Raw genomic sequence first — 19,358 nt, forward strand, 5'->3', positions numbered from 1 at the left:
TACCCACAGGCTGAAGGGAGAGGAAAGAATGAAGGAAAGAAAGACAGAAGAGGGAGTGTAAAGTCACCCATAGGCAGAAGGACAAGGAAAGAATGAAGGAAAGAAAGAGAGAAGAGAATGGAAGGAAAGAAGGATGGAGAGGAAAGGGCAGACACCCGAGAGCAGCACTACATTGAGTGAGTGGATGGTGAACGTCCCCATCTACCACATATATGTGTGTGTATATATATATATATATATATATATATATATATATATATATATATATATATATATATTTTATATATATTTTATATATCTATCTATCTATATATATATATATATATATATATATATATATATATATATATATATATATTTTATATATATTTTATATATCTATATCTATATCTATATATATATATATATATATATATATATATATATATATATATTTATATATATCTATATATATATATATATATATATATATATATATATATATATATATATATATATATATATATATATATATATATATATATATATATATATATATATATATATATATATATATATATATATATATATATATATATATATATATATTACAAGTATTTTGTCTTCCATATTGTGTATACAGTATCGTAAGATGTTGAGTCTGTGTAATTTGTATTACATGTGGCCCTTGGGAAAACTGTTTTAGAGAGAGGAACCAGACATATCGCAGTTCTGATGGTAATTATACATCCATGTTGTAGGTACCTGACCCTCGCTTCCCTTTCCTGGGAGTCCACTTCACTCCCAGAATGAACGGTGACATATGGCTGGGACCTAACGCAATATTTGCCCTCAAGCGCGAAGGATATAGGTCAGTTATTGGTTCTTAACAGTTTTCCAGCTCTTTTTTTCATCATCATTATCGTCGTCGTCATCAGTCATCACCATCATCATCATCATCAGTTTTTCCCAAAAAGGATGGGGTGGGATAGTCCCCAGAAGACAAGGAAAGATAAAGTGCAAAAGTGGGAAAACTTTCAACAGCATGCCTTGTGAAATTGGCTAAACACTCCACTGCACTCCATTTAAGTCCCTGGAATCCTAGCTCCCTCACAGACCTAACCATCTGTGTGATTCTGTTTTTTATTTTAATTTATTTTTTTGTAACATGTTCTTCACATACAGCTGCCTGTTAGTATTGCAGTAAAGAATTAACTTATGATTTATGGGTTGGCAGGTAAAAAGAGTACCTAGTATAGCATCTAAGGGAAATAAGTGTGGTAACCATGATGAGGTAATGGTCTTGTATCCCAGGATAGTGGGTTAATAACCTGCCGTAGGCCTATGTTGCAGTGATGAACACTGCTGCTAAGTGACTCATGTCGTCTGCCCTCACCTTTACCTTTACCCATATAATGATAACATCATGCTATCTTAATTTCCAGTATCATAAAGTAAGATAAACATGTAGTACTAGAAGAATATATAGACAAGTAATATTGCTATTTGAACTGTAAATTCTGTCTCTGTTGCATATTTATGCTGTATCTATTAATTTATGGATATAAGATACCATATATTATCTGCCACCCACTGTTACAGATGGATTGATATAGATGCCAAGGAATTATGGGAGTCTGTTACATATCGAGGCTTCCAAAAACTTGCTCTTAAGTATGTCGGCTTTGGCTTTAAGGAGGTCATGCGATCAGCTATCCCACAGCTTCAGGTATGCTACTTAACCCCTTGAATGTGTTGACAAATTTTTCTAAAATCTTGCAATTGACAGACAGTTTTATATAGCATGGGAATGATTTATAGTAGATAAGGGGCTAGTTAAGGTTATCTTCAACCTTCCTCTTCAGATAGGCTCCCCAGAACTGCATAAATTGGTTTGGCAGCAGCAAGAATTTAAAAATATCTACAGTATATAGATATGGCTGGATTCAAGGGTTCAAGGTGTTATTTTTAAATTTTTAAAACTTTATTAGTTTTGATTTTTTAAATGTTTATTTTCATTAAATTTTTCTTATACTAATGTTTACCTCTACATAATGAACTTAAACAGTTTTTACACATGTATTTACCCTTCTTTGTAAATTGGTAACACATTGGCCCTGTTCCATTCCTGAGGCACACTCCCTTCTTCCAGAGACACATAATTAAACTGTGAATCTTATCTGCCAGTTGTTCACTGCATTCCTTTTGTATCCAATTAGAGATCCCATCAGGCCCTGGGGCCTTCCTTACATCTTGAGTTTCCAGTAATTTATACACTTCGTGCACTTCCACGTTATCTTTTAACATTATATTTCTAGTCACTCCCTCCCCCTCCACAAAATTACTTTCCTTAGTGAAAACTGATTGGAAAGTTTTGTTCATTATTTCAGCTTGCATTACCACATCTTTGTAGACCTTTCCTTCTACGTTCAGTTTATTGATTCCTTCTTTGTGTTTCAGTTCGCCTTAGACAAACCTATAAAACAATTTAGGTTCCTTCGTACATTTGCCAGTCATATCTCTCAAAGTTTCTTTCTACCTCTCTTCGGATTCTTGTATATTCATATCTTGTTCGTTTGTATTCTTCCTTTGTTCTATTGTTACCTCTCTTTCTCCATTTGTTCCATGCCACATCCCTTTCTCTTTTTGCTATCATACTTCTTCTGTTGTACCAATCCTTTTTCCAGTTCTCTCTCCTACATACTCTTGGCACATATTTTTCCACACCCGAGTTGTAAAAGCCTAGAAAGATATCCCACTTCTTCTGCATCTCGCTTGGTTCTCTGAATTCTCTCCACACTGCTTCTTCGAAAAATGTCTCCAGTCCTGTAAAGTTTGCTTTCCCAAAGTTGCATCATCCATGCCTGTATAGTTCATCTCTTAGTGCCACATTCCCTTCCATCAGTTGGAACTCAGTAACTACTTGATCAATTTTTCCTATAGGACACAGATACAGTATTTCAGAGATTCAGTTACGTCAGGTTCTTTGGTTATTAGTAAATCTAGTCTTATTGGTGTGTCATCTCCAAATCATGTCTCTTCTTTGACCCACTGGGTCATTACATTATTCATTGCTCTATACAGTAAAAGCTCAGTTAACCGGCATCCAATGCATCGGCACATCCGTATAACCAAAACACATATTTGATCTGGCATGTAGTTGAAAATATTCCGGATACCGTTTATCTGACCCTGTTCCTTCTACGTCTTCATCTCCTGATCCTGTTCCTTCCACTTCTTCAGCTCCTGACCCAGTTCCTTCCTCTTCTTCAGCTTCTGACCTTGTTCCTTCCACTTCTCTTTCTCCACTGTCTGAATCCTCATCTCATGATCCTGATGATCCCCCTATAATTCTTGATTAGTTCTGTACAGTACAGGATAAAGTAATGTATGCAGCTAAGTTTTCAAAATTATTTTGGCCTGGAACATTTGCTAAATTTTTCTTTAAATAATTTTTGGTAATGCAGTACTGCTTGTGTTCAGTCCTGTACAGTTTCTCTTGCTGTCTTTTTTGTGTACAGTATTGTAGTGTACCAGTACTGTATTTACAGTAATACTGGATTATGTACTTTATGAAATAAAGTCCCAAGTTTGATCCTATTTCATTTGTTTGAAAATTTGTAAGGGTAACATTCGGTTATCCAAAAAATTCCATATCCGGAATGGAAGAGTCCCCATGCATTCCGGTTAATCGAGCTTTTACTGGGTTTACGATGGAAGAGTTGAGAGGCAGGATGAGACTGGAGTGTATTGATGTTGTGATGAGGAGAGGTTGATTGAGATGGTTTGGACATGTGGAGAGGATGGGGGATGATAATTGGGTGAGGAAGGTGAGAAATGTTAATATTGGGGGTGGGGTTAGGGGTAGACCGAGAAAGACATGGGACAAGGTCATTAAGTGTGACCTCAGGGTTAAGGGACTGAACAGGGAGGCTGCAATGGATCGTTCAGCGTGGAAAGCCGCCATTAGGTGACCAAGGCTGATGCACGCAAGCATGTTGGAGCCTTTAAAAACGAAACGAAACGAACTGACCCACGAAGCATCACTACCTCCTGAGTTTCACTCCTCCCAGTTCACCTCTTTACAGTTATAGTCACCCACCAGGATTATATTGTTGCACTCCCTCTTCTGTCTTTCTTTCCTTCATTCTTTCCTCATCCTTCAGCCTGTGGGTGACTCTACTGTACACTGAGTGACAAGCCAAATGGTTTCCTGTACACCAGGAAACGATTTAGTACGCTGGGTGGTAACCATATACCCAGATTTTGGCGCCTGATGGTTTCAGTGGGTAATTATTGCGCTCCAATCGGATTGAGCCGGTGAAAGTTTATATCCAAGGGGTGGTTGGGGTTGATTGCTCATGTAATACCACTCAGGGATGAGTGCGGCTGGTCACTCTCATCTTAAATGTCGAGACCAACTGCCTAGCCCCGGGCTCCTATGCTCCTCATGGGGCAATGTAGCATTGGATGATGGATGGATTTCTCAGTCACTTTCTGTAGGTGTCTAACCATGTCTGACAACATCTCCTGGTATTCAGCCTCATGCCTTGCCCTTGTCTTAGGGGGAACATATGCTACTGCAATGTCTCTTGCCATTCCCCTGGGCTTCTAGTTTCATATTTATCACTTCTGCCCTACAGTTCTGCATTATCTACATTTATGATGTTCTTCACTGCTAACATCACTTCTCCCATTTTTTTCTTTTCTATCCCTTCTCCGTAGTTTGTCTTTGCCATCTCTCACCTGGATATCATTATCCTCTCTTAACGTGGCCTTTACAAAGCATATAATACCTGGCTCATTCATCCTCAAGAAATCATTGATTTCTACCCTTGCTGAGATTAAGCCATCTGTCTTAGCCTATGCCACTTTCAGTCTTTATACATTGTTTTTTTATTCCGTCCTTCTTCCTTCCTCTGTCCATCAGTACCAGTTTCTCAATTTCTGATCCATACCTCTCCACTAGAACTCCGTCTTCTGTTCATCCATTCTCTGGTCGTTTTTTTTCCCTGGCTTCGTTGATCAGCTCCTTTATTTTAGCTCTTTCTTCCTCATTTGCATCTCTCCTTATCCAAACATTCTTGAACCCTTCCTTGTCAGCAAGTTTCCATGTCCTGTTAATGATCTCATTTACTTTGGCCTTTCTGATCTTACTGACATAGGTTTTTCTTTCAGTCCTGAAATTATCACACATTTTTTTCTTATTTGCTACACATCTGACTAGAGATTCTCCTTTTTTCAGTACCTTAACCACTCCCTTCTCCACCTTTTCCTGGTTTTCCTTTCTCTCCTGTTCTAAAATCTCCTTTAGGTTTATTTTTTCTTCCTCCTGAATTTTCTTCCACCCCATGTGCTCTTCTTTGATTTCCCTGATGTGTTCATCATGCATCCTTGTTTTTATTCATACTCATCAAGTTTAATTTTCATCCTGTCCCTTTCCTCATCCAGCTGCTTATTCTTCCTCTTGAGCTGTTTTATTTTATTTGTGGCTGATTCGGTTCTCACTTTTAACTCTGTTACCTCTCTCTCTCTCTCTTTCTCTCTTGGTCAGCACTTCCTGAGCAGACTCTCTCCAACTCATTTTTCAACACCTTCATCTCCCTCCCGTGTTCTGAGGTCCATTCCTGTAACTCTTTAACCCCTAAAACACGGCCATGGACAGCCGACCCCCCCCCTCGGGTGGCGGGGTTGGATCGCAATCTGAGTACCTGTAGGAAAATATTAGCCAAAAACCATAGATTAACCTTAGAACATTATACTTGGTATGGCAGATAGTACTTACATTCAGCTTTCTCCAGAGACAGGTGTTGAGCCTTCATGGACTACCCAAGAACATGTGGAGACTTGCAAAGTTGGGTAACAAAATCTTCACTTTCACACCTCCAGCAACCCGGTTTCCCCTCTACCACAGCCTCATTCTGTCACAGTAAACTTTATACTACAACGTACAGGTAGTTTGGAATCCGTATTTGTACAATAAGCACTGAAAATAAGGCTAAAATCATCAGAGTGTACAGCCGACATGCCGCGCGGCGACGGTCTTCCCGTCACCCAACAAACATTTCCATTTTCACAGCTAAAAACACATATACTACATTATTTTCAATCATAGTACTTCCCAAAAACCCACCGCGGCGCGCTTTTATACTGCCTTACGCCCGTCACTTTATTCTCGTTCCTGTCGGCTGCTCGCACTGACTCAGAAGAGCTAGAACTCGCCATAATGTCACTTTGAAAGCCTGTGGTAAACTGACGCTAAACAGGGGAAAACCGCGCGAAAAAAAGCTAGTGTGACAACTGGGGAAACAAGCGTTTCCTATTAGCATAAACTGCTTGTGAGAGGAGAGCGCAGATTTACAGTTCTGAGCAGTCAGCGCACTGCCATATATCACAGCCAGGCTGGCCAGGCCGTGGTGGGGGGGGGGGGATAAACGCGATACTTGGCAACAACGGAGGTCAGTAGTACAAAGGTCAAGTATGCTAATTGTAGCTAAAGGGTGGCGGTACTGATAGACAATACCAGCTGGAACATCCTTGCCCACGTTTATTCAAAATTAACTCGAATCGCAAACGCAACAATCTGATGTTATGTCCTTTTTGGCGATCGTCGCTTTTGCGACAATCCGCATTGAAAGGGTTAATTACTGCCTATACCTGTTGTAATTCCTGAGCATTTCTCTCAGCCACTTTCCCCACACCTACTCTTGTTTGGTTCAGTTTAATGCACCTTTTGCCCTGGTCTTCATTATAGAATCCTGTGAATTTGCTTTTTTTAGATGTAAACAATGATGTTTCCTTCCGTCATGATGCAAATCGGTAACGTACAAAAACTTAAACCGTCACTCTGTTGTACTCCTATGTGACCGATTCCTCCTCCTCTTTTTTTTTTTTTTTTTTTTTTTTTTTTTTTTTTAAATACAAAATTCAGACGGGATCACCACACGCATTCAGTTCACATACAGGGTAATCACAATAGACAGGCCTTCTTTTCACTGTTGGTTTAGCATTATTTCCCCATGATCAGCACAGAGCTCTTCCACTGTCAATGTCCGGTGTGTGTTAGGAGTGTAATGCGGTATGGTAGTGAGACCAGGACTGTAAAGGAAGAGGATATTTGTAGGCTCAAACATACAGAAATAACGGTGATTTAGATGGATGTGTAATGAATGTAAGTCGTTGATTATTAACCCATGGGGATGAAGTAAGGACCAGATGGAAAGAATATTTTGAAAGCCTGATGAATGGGAATAGAGAGAGCAGAGCGGCTGTAAACACGATTGGTTTTGGGGGTGTGCAGAGAAACAGTGCAGTGCCAGGAAACATAACACTCGCACAGGTGAAGAAGGCTGTGAAGTGGCTGAAAAATGGGAAAGCAGCTGGGGTTGATGAGGTGTATGCAGAGATCATTAAGGCTAGGGGAGAGAGCAGAACGAAGTGCTTGTTGGAGATATGTAAAAACATATGGATGAGTGAAACTGTGCCAGCAGAGTGGAAAAAGGCTGTGATTCTACCCCTGTACAAAAATAAAGGTGAGCGAAGTGTGTGCAAGAATTATCATGGCATAAGTTTATTGAGTGTGGTAGGGAAGGTATATGGAAGAATTATTATTGAGAAAGTAAGAGAGATATCAGAAGTCTTAATGAGTGATGAACAGAGTGGCTTTAGGAGTGGTAGAGGATGTGTGGATCAAATATTTGTGGTAAGACAGATAGTGGAGAAGGCTTGTGAGAAGGACCATAATGTGCTTATGGCATTCATGGATCTGGATAAGGCGTACGACAAAGTAGGCAGAGAATGATTGTGGAAGGTTTTGTGCATGTATGGTATAGATGGTAAGCTGAAAGGTGCCGTGAGGAGTTTTTATGATGATAGTGAAGCATGTGTAAGGGTAAATGGACATCTAAGTGAATGGTTCTTGATTGGCGTGGATGTGTGACAAGGTTGTGTGATATCCCCATGGTTGTTCAATATATGTATGGATGGGGTGTTGAGAGAACTAAAAACATGAGTAATGGAGAGAGGGATGGCATTGGTAAGGAATGGTAATGGATGGAGTATCTAAACTTTATTGTATGCAGATGTTGCAGTACTGCTTGCAAATACCACACAAGATCTTGGTAGACTAGTGCAGAGTTCTGCTAATGTCTTAGCATCATGTCTTGAGAGTAAATGTAGAAAAGAGTAAAGTGATGGCTATTGAGAGAGAAGGTGAATCCCAGTATGATGTTACAGTGAATGGAGAGAGACTTGAATTGGTGAGAGAGTTCAAATACCTGGGTACAGTGATAGAAAAGAGAGGAAAATGTGCAAGAGAAATGGAAAGTAGAGTGACACAAGGAAGGAAAGTAGCTGGTGCTATGATGGCCCTGATAAGAAACAGAGGCTTGAGTGTTGCAGCTGCACAAGGCTTACATGAAGGAGTGTTAGTGACAACTTTAACGTATGGATGTGATACTATGGTGTGACATGAAAATGAAAAGTCAAGAGTGAGAGCAGTGGAGATGAGACTGCTGAGGAATGTATGTGGAGTACAGAGAGTGGATAGGATAACAAAAGAATATGATTTGTGAAAGGTGTGGAGTGAGGAAGTCTGTGGACACCGGAATCGAAGAGAGTATACCGAGATGGTATGGTCATGTGGAGAGAATGGATAACAATAGAGTGGTGAAAAAGGTATATCTGAGCAAATTTGAAGGAGGAAGGAGGCAAGGTAGGCCAAGGAGAAGGTGGAAGGATATGGTGGATGAGTGTGTGAGGAAGAAAAGTATGGAAGTTGGTGAGGCTAGGGGACTGACAAGAGATTGAGCTGGCTGGATGAATGTGTGAGAAGCAGTGCATGATCAGGGATTTGGCACCCCTTTTTAACGTGACAGCATCTGGATTGACTTTATCGGATATGTTTATGTGAAGCTACAGAACGTGGTGAATGTTTTTGGCGTATCAGATAGGGCCAGGATTCCTGGGGCTTTAATGATGAGTGAATGGAAATGTGGCCCATTGGACTGGGCAGACTTGGGCTGTCTGGACGTGCTACTCCTCACCCTGCCCTAGGGTGAGAAAGGAGTTCTAGATGATGATGATGATGATGTGATGCATCCTTGAATGCAAGGTCTTGGGGGGGGGGGCTAGGTTTATGATTGAAGAGTTGAGAGGAAGGATGGGATTGGAATATATTGGTATTGTGATGGAGATGGTTTGGGCGTGTGGAGGGAATGGAGGATGACAGTTGGGTACGGAATGTGAGAACTGTGAATGTCGGGGATATTGCTGCAAAAGGTGAACAGAGAAAGTCCTGGGACAAGGTCATAGACTGTGACCTCAGGATAAGAGGCTATCAGAGTTCTAGCAGCATGGAGAACCCCTGTTAGGTGACTGAGACTGATGGACACAAGCATGTTGGAGCCCTTATAAATGATATGACATCTTTTTATCATTCAGGCCTTCAGAATTCTTTCCTACATCTCACAGACAAACCAGTCACGCTTTTCTTTTTCATTGCTAAATATTTTGAAAAGGGTACCAGTACATCCCATTGGCATATGCATTTCCTTTTATAAGTCATTTATCATTTTGTAGTCACCCCCCTCCCTTATTTCTTTTCAGTTTACGTGCCGTACTTTCTTACACCCATATGTTTAGTATCTTCAGCCATTTTTTCCTGATCTGCCCCATCTTACACCGGCAAACTTACTCACCAATAGTTTTTTTCACCACCCTGTTCATATCCATATTGTATATATGAATAACTACTCTCTGCTACCATTTAATTAATAAACTCTCTTATTGTTTAGTTCACACGCATCTGTATAGCTTATCCTGTCCTGCCTATTCAGCTCACATTTGTGAACAATCACATTTCCGTAGTTCTCACTTGAATTTTTCAAACTCAGACCATACCATAATCTTGCTACCATATATTGACCTCTTCAGCTAGGTGGTGTATTTTGTATTTTATTTGTGCTACCACAAATGGAGTAGTTCTATTTAGCTTAGAGGGAACTTTCTGAACTGGAGGGGTTAGATGCAGCCTTCATTTTTCCATTCAGTGCTACAGGTCTTTCCTAAGTTGCATATAATTGCTCTGTCTTTTTGCAATAACAAGAGAAAAACACATATTCAGGTTGAGACTCTGAACAAGGGCAATAACACACCATGCAGTTATCTTGTAGCCTCAGTACTTGGTCATCTGTTATGTATCAAGACCCTCGTAGTACCATTGTTGCAACAGTTACATGAAGAAGCGTTATGGATTCAGTACAGTAAGCCATCTTAATACATTACCTTTTTTCAATGACCACTTTGGAGTTAAGGCCACAGTAAATGAAAGATTGATTAGTAAAGTTCCATTACAACCTGTAAAACGTATGTGCTGTATCAGGTCCCCTAATTTACAGTACTGTTTGTGTGAAAAAAAATAAATAAATAAATTGTATTTTGGAATGTGTCCCTTATATATGTGAAGGACTTGCTGTACTTTGTGAATATTATAACAAGTGGGTAATCAAGAGGTGCAGTGGCATTAGGTATAGACTGTGAGATGTTACTGCCTGGAGATACAGTGTTTTCAACACCCTGTTAGGATCGATAGACAAGATTATGGATATATTTTCTTTCCGTATCTTTGAAACAGACTTAGTGCTGGTGTAAGTACCAAAACTTCCAACCTAGCAAGAATTCAGAGTATTTGGCAAAAGTTTAGGGAAATGCAGCTTTCTTAACCCGTCACGTCCCGAGCCTTTCCGCACCTATGACATCCCCCAGTCCCGAGCCTTTTTGGAAAAAAATTTTTTCTTATGAAACTTCCGCTTAGGTCGAGAAACTATGGAAAATCTTGAAGAAAGTTGTCTCTGCAGTCTATAAGTGGTCTATACAGGTGCGGTTTCCCCCCGCAGGTATCATATTCTGTAATGGGCTGGATATGCGTAAACGTTTTCTATGGTAAGGAGTAATGGGACAAACAACACACAACACCTCTACATTTATTGAATTTGTACTAATAAACAATAACAGTAACAATATAATGGATTTCAGACACATATATAGGAAAAATAAGCATTGTACCATCGCGCGAGCATAGCGAGTTAGGGTCCGAGTCGTATCATGCTATCTGCTAATTTTCTGTTATGAGTCTACCGATCATTTTTTCTACTTGTATACTTCTGTTTCAATGACAATTTACTAATTACAACTGTTTGTAAGTGATTTCAGATGTTTTCATTCATTTTGATGACATGCAGCATAAGTTTAGCGCACATCAGCTTAGTAAGCGCACTCGCTATGTCTCGTATTTCAACATACCAAATTGTTTTATCACTTTCTAATTATTTTCCCATTTACATAGAACCTTTCCCCCACCACTGTGAAGGTTTTCAATTATTTTCATTCATTACGAGGGCATTTAGCGATATGCTAGCGCCTATTCACGTAGCAACCACGATCTCAAACACTCGTGTTTCATCATCTACTTTATTTATTCACTCCAATTATATTTTCCCACTTACATTACACACGTTTACACCCTCCAATGCACTGTACATACTTACTGCCATTATTTATTCAAGTGAGCGTGAGAATATCGCCTGAAAATACCCTCGCAAGGAATGTTACGTCATACATAATACTCACACACTTATATACTAATTCACGCACACACTTATATACTAATTATTCACTTTATCACTTGCTGACTTTTATTTTGACTAATACGTGCCTTATTCATTCGACTAGGCGTCAGGAAATCTTATCTTTATAGACACGCTATGAATATTTGACTTAGGAAATACATCATCATATACAATAATTTGAACTTATATTATACCAGTAAGAATGTCACATAATAGAAAATATATAATAAGGGGCCGTATTTATTGCACTGAGCGACAGAATATCGCATCAAACAACCCTCTCTATGTAAGTTTCAACTTAGGGCAGATTTATATACTTACACCCAATGTTTGCACTTATGTTCTACCCGTAGGCACTTTATACTAATATTTGGCGATCCACATGACTGATTTTTTCACAGAGCGTCTGTCTGTCGCATTTACATCATAATTTCTGCGTCCTTTTCGCAATCACACCATGCTAAAATTGCAGCAACGTGTGGTATTCACTAAAACATGGGTGAATACACAGACCCACGTCACACTGCACGCACTCATAGCGGGTGTCCTTCCTCTGTGTCGTGAGTCGCACCTGGGAATTACTGCACACGTGACACCTGCGCTGGGGCCTAGGTCTGTTGGGCTGGGGCGGGATAGGAGTGGGGAAATGGCGGGCGGATATTCTCTGGGGAGTGTGGGTAATAGGGGCAGTGCGGGGCGCTGTTGGGGCCTTTCAACCGCATATTTTGCAAAGATTTCTCGTGTGAGCTCCCTCACAAACCCTTCAAAGGTTTCCTGAACTCCTGTGGTCATGGCGTGAAGGTGGTGGCAATTCAGAGCAGTGATATCTAGCAAGTGAAAGAACAGTTTCTTATACCACTTCATCGTGGTCCTGGCACACTCTACCGTCGATATCATGGAGTCTGACTGGTCCACGAGGCGCATGTTTATATTATAGTCCATGACACATTCAGGTTTCCAAACACGACGCCTGCTCTCGCTATGGTAATCAACAGAATCAGTACGGTGCATCAAGGGGCGGTGAACCGTGGACAAGAGGCTTACTTCTCTGTTGTGGTTCCACATTGTTGCAAGGATGTTGTTTGCTTTGAAGAAGACAACCTCACTCCTTGCAAGTTTCCGCCCTACCTTGACCATGTGACGCCGGTTCACCTTTACGGTTCCACATACTCCCGTTTCATGTCTGTGAAGATAACGAGCGAGAAGAGGGCTAGTGTACCAGTTGTCGAGGTAGAGAACGTGACCACGATGAAGGTAGTCTTGTATCATCGTCTTTACCACTGCTCCAGAAAGTCCTATACTTCGATCTTCTATTATGCCTGTCTGTGCACCGGTGTACAAGACTATGTCTTGCACGTATCCAGTCCTACAGTCACACATAACAAAGATCTTGAACCCAAAACGGTGCCTTTTGCTGGGTATATACTGTCTGAATGAAATATTGCCTCTCTCCACAACACGAGACTCTCGTCTCATGACGAGATCTCTATAGGGATAGAATGAGGATCGAAAGGTTTGCCTGAGGTGATCAAAGACCAGCCTAATTCGCCTCATTTTGTCCGTGTTGTTTGTATTTGCAGGGTCATTAGCATCATAAAAATGGAGGCGACTTAGAATTTGTTGAAACCGATTACGGCTCATCACTTGACCAAATATGGGGGTAAACATAACAGGGTCCCTAGTCCAGTAAGCAGGAATTCTATTTTTTCTTATTATACCCATCAAAAGGACAAGGGCAAAAATAAGAACATTTCTGGAATGGAGACAGGGTAATCATAAATCATTGAATGCCTACTCCTTGTTCCCAATCTTTCACTTTCTAGCCGCTGGCCGCTTGCAAACAGGTTTGTTTGAAGCACGATCTGATCAACGAAGGCCTCACTGAAAAACAGGTGGAAAAAATCCAACCTGCTTGAATTACAGTGAATACCTGGTGCAATGCAGCCAGATCGCCCCTGCTCAGTGAAGGGGTGAATGAGGGAGAAAAATCACTCCCATCCTCCCAATCCCACGACACAAATCCCTCGTCCCCATCACCGCCTTCGTCTGGGTGGGGAGGAGATCCTGGTTGGGGAGGTTGGGGAGAAGGAGTACGGAGGGCTTCCCCACTGTCACTCCTCTTCCCTCTGCCTTTACCCTTTCCCTTTCCCTTACCCTTACGGCCTTGAGGAACATTAGGGGGCTGTGGGGATGAAATAGTTTGATATTGGGGAGCAGAAGACGTGCTGGGGAGTGGTTCCTCCCACCTTCCCCTCCATTACCACACCACGTGCTCTCTCACGCAACCTTGCTCGACCACGTGTTAGGGGATATTGGGGAGCATAAGACGTGCTTTGGAGTGGTTCCTCCCCACCTTCCCCCTCCCTCACAACCCCACGTGATAAGGAACGCACCCGCACTGGCCCACGTGATCCACTCTGCTGCCTCACACTGCGTAGGGAGAGCAATGACTCACCCACCTCACTCTCACTTTCCCTAATCCCAGGAATGTCCATTTCACTCCCCACTCCCTCCACTTCACTTCCTACCGCCCCAAACAGAATGCTTGGCCCATACCTGCTTAGACGACGTGGTGTGCGCTCTGGGCCACGATGCGTAATCACCTCCCCGCCCATACCACGTGGCAGCACGTCCCACGTCTCTCCGTCCTCGTACTCGTCCTCGTCCTCGACCTCGACGGCTTCCAAGGCACGCTGGGGATAGGGATATGACATACCACGTGCCTTCTTTGCCTCCTGCCCTCTCTAGCAGCACGGTAAGTCACGTACTGCCGTTTTCCTTGGTGACGGAACTTCTCGTCACTGCTGGTGGTTTCTTCCTCGTCTGGCTGCACATAATCTTTGTCCATCTCCTCGTCATCCAGTGGGGAATCACTGTCGCCGGTAAAGGTGTCCAGGGCGACTTGAATTTCGCTCTCTGAGAGACCTCTCTTAGCCATGTCTGAGCAGGACCGTGGCTACCAGGTGAGTGGACGAGCGGCGGGCTAGCGCGGGTCGTGCGGGGTCGCCGAGTGTCCCCGCCTGGTGGCAGGTAGGGGAAGGTCAGGCGAGGGTATGTACCGCAAATCAAGCGCGAAATTTGAAAATTGTCGAAATTATGCACATTGCAATTGCACGACGTACTGGTACGTCGCCGGGACTGGCAAATGCAAATCGTGGTGACGTACCCATACGTCGTCGGGACGGGGTGGGTTAAGAAATGTGATGTTCAGTACTGAAAGGGTACTCAGGAGGAACGACAAATAGAGACATCAGTGCAATGAAAATTAAAATGGCTAGATGGATTTATTGTGTCACTGAAATGTTGAGTTAAGGCATAGGTATAGAGAGTTTTTATCAAGGTATTACATAGGGATAGGCTGATGTGGCTTTGACTTGTAAAGAAGAGAGTTGTATGAAGTGTATTCCCTCCAAATTCCCACATCCACTTCATGGTGTGGTTAAGTCAGCAGCCATCTTCCATTTCAAGAACACTTTTTTCTGTGCAGCTTCTTTCATTTGTAACTTTTTATAGTCTGAACTTCCAAACCTAATTTAATCAGTCACTCAACTTACCAGCATCTTCTCAGCTAGTTAAGCATCCTTTTATCTTTAAAATCATGTAAATTTATATTTCGTTTACCCATGATATCCATATCATATTTGTTATATGCAGGGAAAGCTGAGGGATATGGTTTAACAAAAAAAATTTGTATTCTTTTCAAATATTCATCATGCTGTCCTGAAGTAGTGTATGATATACTTTGAGTAGTCAGTCATTCTGTTGCCAGAGGAACTTTTCAGAATGACAGTTGTGGAAGGAAGAAATGGCGAGAGTGCAAGTAGATGTGAGCAAGTAATGGCAACTTTGAAGAAGCCCAAGTTGGGGAAGGCTCTTGGTGAATTTTTGAAGTCTGAAATTTCAGGAATCATGGGAACAAGGAAGAGGGGTGCCAGATGACTGGAAAAAGGTTATAAGTGTGCCTTAATTTAGGAGAAAGGTGATGTATTACCAAATTATTTTGAACTTGAAGTATTTTACCATGGATATAGTCTTGCACTGAATATGGGGCAGCACTTGGATGCATCAGAACTCTTTCCTTCAATCCCTTCTGTTCAAAAATAACCTCCTAACAGACTGCCTGATGGATTTATGAACTGTTAATCATAATCATCATGGTTACTTGGTAAGTGGTTCATTTCAGAACTGGGCCTCTACTTTCAGATCGAGTAAGCCATACCTTACGATGCTAGTGTAAGATGGATTGGCTAGAGAGGTGGTATATGCAGGAGATGACCCACTGTGTCCAAAGTCAGTTACCCCATTGAAAACTTAAATAACTCTAGATCATGAGTCAGGTACTGCTGGTTACAATACTGAGCTAAATTAAATTCATCTGCATGTGCAGTCAGGAACAAAAGTTTGCCTTCTGTTTCACCTCTCCTGCTTTTCACTTTTCTCTCCTGGCTAATATTCCTAAGTTGAGAGAGTTTTGATGTGTTTCTTTGCCCAGGGTTAATTTTGTTTTATATGATGCATCAGAGAGGAAGGTGGCAATATGATGCATCAGAGAAGAAAGTAACATGGACTAACTGTCAGTTGGTATTTGACCATAGTCAGACATGGTTATCAACTATAACATTGAATGATGAATAGTAATAAAAAGTAAATAATTTAACTGTACCACTTTCTGGTTAACATAGTAAATAGGAATTACCTATGGAGTAAGCTTGATGTTAAAACATTGCCATCCTTGGATTGCTGCTGTTGTTTGCAACAAGGAGGAGCCTACACATGAAGGCATTGTGCACCCTAGGTGGGGCAGTTGTGGCTTCCATCCATGAGCCATATCTTCTCATATTTCTCTGCACATCAGTGTGGGAAGAACCCTGATCCATTTCTGGTGAGGTACTGTCTACCACAGTAGGGTGCCAGATCCCTGCTTGGTGTATGTACTACACTGTGTCTGTAGGATGGTCACACAAAATCAGTTACTTACCTGTGGATTAGGGTTAATGCTTGTTGACCATGATAGGTTCATTAATGCAGTCAATTTTTGTTTTCCCAATCTTCCTGTTGAATACTATCTGCAATAGTTCATGCTACATCCAGGACCTCAGTTGTACTGCTGGTGAAGATCGGCAAAGGAAAAAGCACAGTTTATTCCAAGAGTCTGATGATAAGAGTTGCAGTAGTTGTATTACTGATGATAGTGGTAGGGGTAGTTGTGGTAGTGTTCTCAGTGCATGTGTAATAGTGGTAGTTAGGGTTGTGTAATGATAGTTTTAGCAGTCATCAGGAAACCAGTTGCACGTTAGTTGTGGTAGTGTAGTACTAATTATAATACTGTACTGGTGTATAGAGTAGTGATATTAGTGCTTTTCTTAATTAAGAACACTGGCTAAAAAAAGAAAAAGTTTGAAAATAGCTTTATCAGAGATAAGTAAGTAGTTTTCATATGATTGAAAACTAAGGAAGATTTCCCATCTCTTTGTTTACCATTCAGATGCAGTGGATGCACCTGAGTATTTTCTTCAGGTCATATCGTGTTAGATGCACTTAGGTATTTTGTTCAGGCCACGCCCAGACCATTTTGTTCAGATGAGGGAATGTCTAGAAATCCAAAAGTTGTTTAAGATAGTTTAAAACCCTTGGACAACCAAGAAATATCCTCAGCTGAGCAGTCATTATGTAACATGATTTTTTTTTATTGTTGTGGCCCCAGGACATGAACCTGGTGGACTGCAGTTTGGGTCACCATGCTGCTTCAAGGGGATAGGGAGTGAGTTGAGGGAAATTTGTATGAATGGCAGCAGTCACCTGGCTGTGTTGATGTAACCTTGTGAATGCATTCTGCTATAGCACTGGCTACCTGAGTTAAGTAAATTTAAACTCATCCATAGAGTATGATAGGGTTACTTACTACAGTATTACAGGTATCATGATTATATACCAATTTACTTTTTTTTTTTTTTTTTTTTTTTTGACAGGTGGCAACACTGCGCAAATACATCCCTGAGATCACTGCTGCAGACATTACCCGAGGACCCGCTGGTGTGAGAGCTCAGGCTATGAATGTAGATGGGTCATTGGAGGATGACTTTGTGTTTCATAGGGAGACCAATACACCCCTAGGGTCACGCATCCTTCACTGCCGCAATGCTCCCTCCCCTGGGGCTACCTCTTCTCTATCCATTGCCAAGATGATTGCGGACAAGTGCAAAACTGAATTCCTGTTGTGAGGTGCTATATACCAGGTGATTAGTTTATTCAACTGGACAGACCTCTTGTGGTGAAGAGGTTAGTGAAGGCTATATCTAACCACTCCAGTTTGAAAAATCCCTCCTAAGCTAAATGTAATCTTGAGAGAAAGAATAAACTAAAAAAACAACCTGTCACTGGATTCAAGAGGTTTGCTATATGCTTCCATTTGATGTTGTTCTTAGTTTATTCTTGCTGCTATCAGATTATTTTACTCACCTTACGGAAGGCCTTTTGTTTTCTAAGGGGATCATTAAATTTGTACCTTCCCCATCCATTAAAAAAAAAAATCTTCAGGTGGCAGGAAAAAAAAAAAGGTTACCTGAATTGAATGGGTTAAAAATTTCAGTTGATGGTACTTCATTTAGTTGTAAATATAATTCTGGTAAGTTTAATATTTTTCTTTTTACTGCACAAAGGATTACCTGGGAATTTTATTTTTGAATTCATCATAAATGACAGTTATACTCAGTTTTATTTAATCTCGCAAAGAGAAATGTGTACCCTGTATTTTTTTTTCCTTGGTGTTGGTGTTCTCTCTGTTTTCATATCTGATTTAGGCCTTTAAAATTATTTCATAGCTCAGAAAGTTAACAGAATGGCATGAAACTGCCAGACACTAAAACAACCATCCCAGTAAAAGTATGTGTTTTGTTTAGCTTGCTTAGATTATGATTATTGTACAGGGCAGGTTTATTTGAACTTTCCCTCTTGCCTGTTATAAATGTGTGGGAGAAAAATGGATCTTGAGTTAGCCAATATGGGCATACTATACCAAAAGCAAATTTTGGGAAATGTTATGCAGTTTGCTAACTTGTTGCCCCACTGGTAACTATTTTCAGTACTGTTTTGTAAAGTGCTGCATTTGAAAATTCTTTCCTTGATATGTTTTAGGCTGTGCACTGAACTTAACATAATTTGACTCATTTTGAGGTTCAGCCCTTTTCGTATTACATAATTATCAGAATTACAGTAGTGAAATACAGTGTTGTACTTGTTTTGTCATGATGACCTGTATAAAGCAGTTTCTCTCTCTCTAAAAAAAATAAAATAAAATAAAATAGAAGCTGCCCTAATCATATTGGGTCTTGTTTACTGGTCTATGGTCAATCACTCCTTAGCCAAACATAATCATGTTTTAAGGCTGAAAATGACCTGTGTACAGTGATCCCTTGCATATCAAACAGTTGGTTATTGCGACTTTCGTTATCACTGCAAGATGAAAATCAGCGCGCCTTCTGTTATCATGCATTTTTCAGCAAAAAAGCATCGTTATTGCACACCTGAGCTGGTTTCTGCTGACAATGATGGTGTAGTATCTGTGATTTCTTATGGCTTCTTGGGATTCAAAGATGAGGCCCAACTTGAGGAGTTAATCATTGGTAGCGGAGGCCACTCTCTCTCCATCCCCTGGCCCCAGAACTCCTTACCTCAAGCCTGTCTCAGGTTTCTCTGTGGTACTGCATTTGTTTCCTGCTTATTGTGCCCATTTTATTTTGTCAACCTAACTAT

At 40.9% G+C, this 19,358-nt stretch overlaps 1 protein-coding gene across 1 annotated transcript in view; it reads left to right on the forward strand.

The window, feature by feature from the left end:
* Positions 1–19,067, forward strand: part of L2HGDH (L-2-hydroxyglutarate dehydrogenase) — a 50,998-nt gene extending 31,931 nt beyond the window's left edge. Inside the window, exons 7-9 of the mRNA XM_080267578.1 lie at positions 741–850; positions 1,582–1,708; positions 17,576–19,067. Of these exons, the coding sequence (XP_080123704.1) occupies positions 741–850; positions 1,582–1,708; positions 17,576–17,827 (489 nt within the window). The 3' untranslated portion in view covers positions 17,828–19,067. The remainder of the gene's footprint in view (positions 1–740; positions 851–1,581; positions 1,709–17,575) is intronic.
* The last annotated feature ends 291 nt before the right edge of the window (positions 19,068–19,358 follow it).

This window comes from Coenobita brevimanus, chromosome 24 (assembly GCF_032717465.1).
Source record: "Coenobita brevimanus isolate Jiangsu-jjx chromosome 24, ASM3271746v2, whole genome shotgun sequence".
Lineage (NCBI taxonomy): Eukaryota > Metazoa > Arthropoda > Malacostraca > Decapoda > Coenobitidae > Coenobita > Coenobita brevimanus.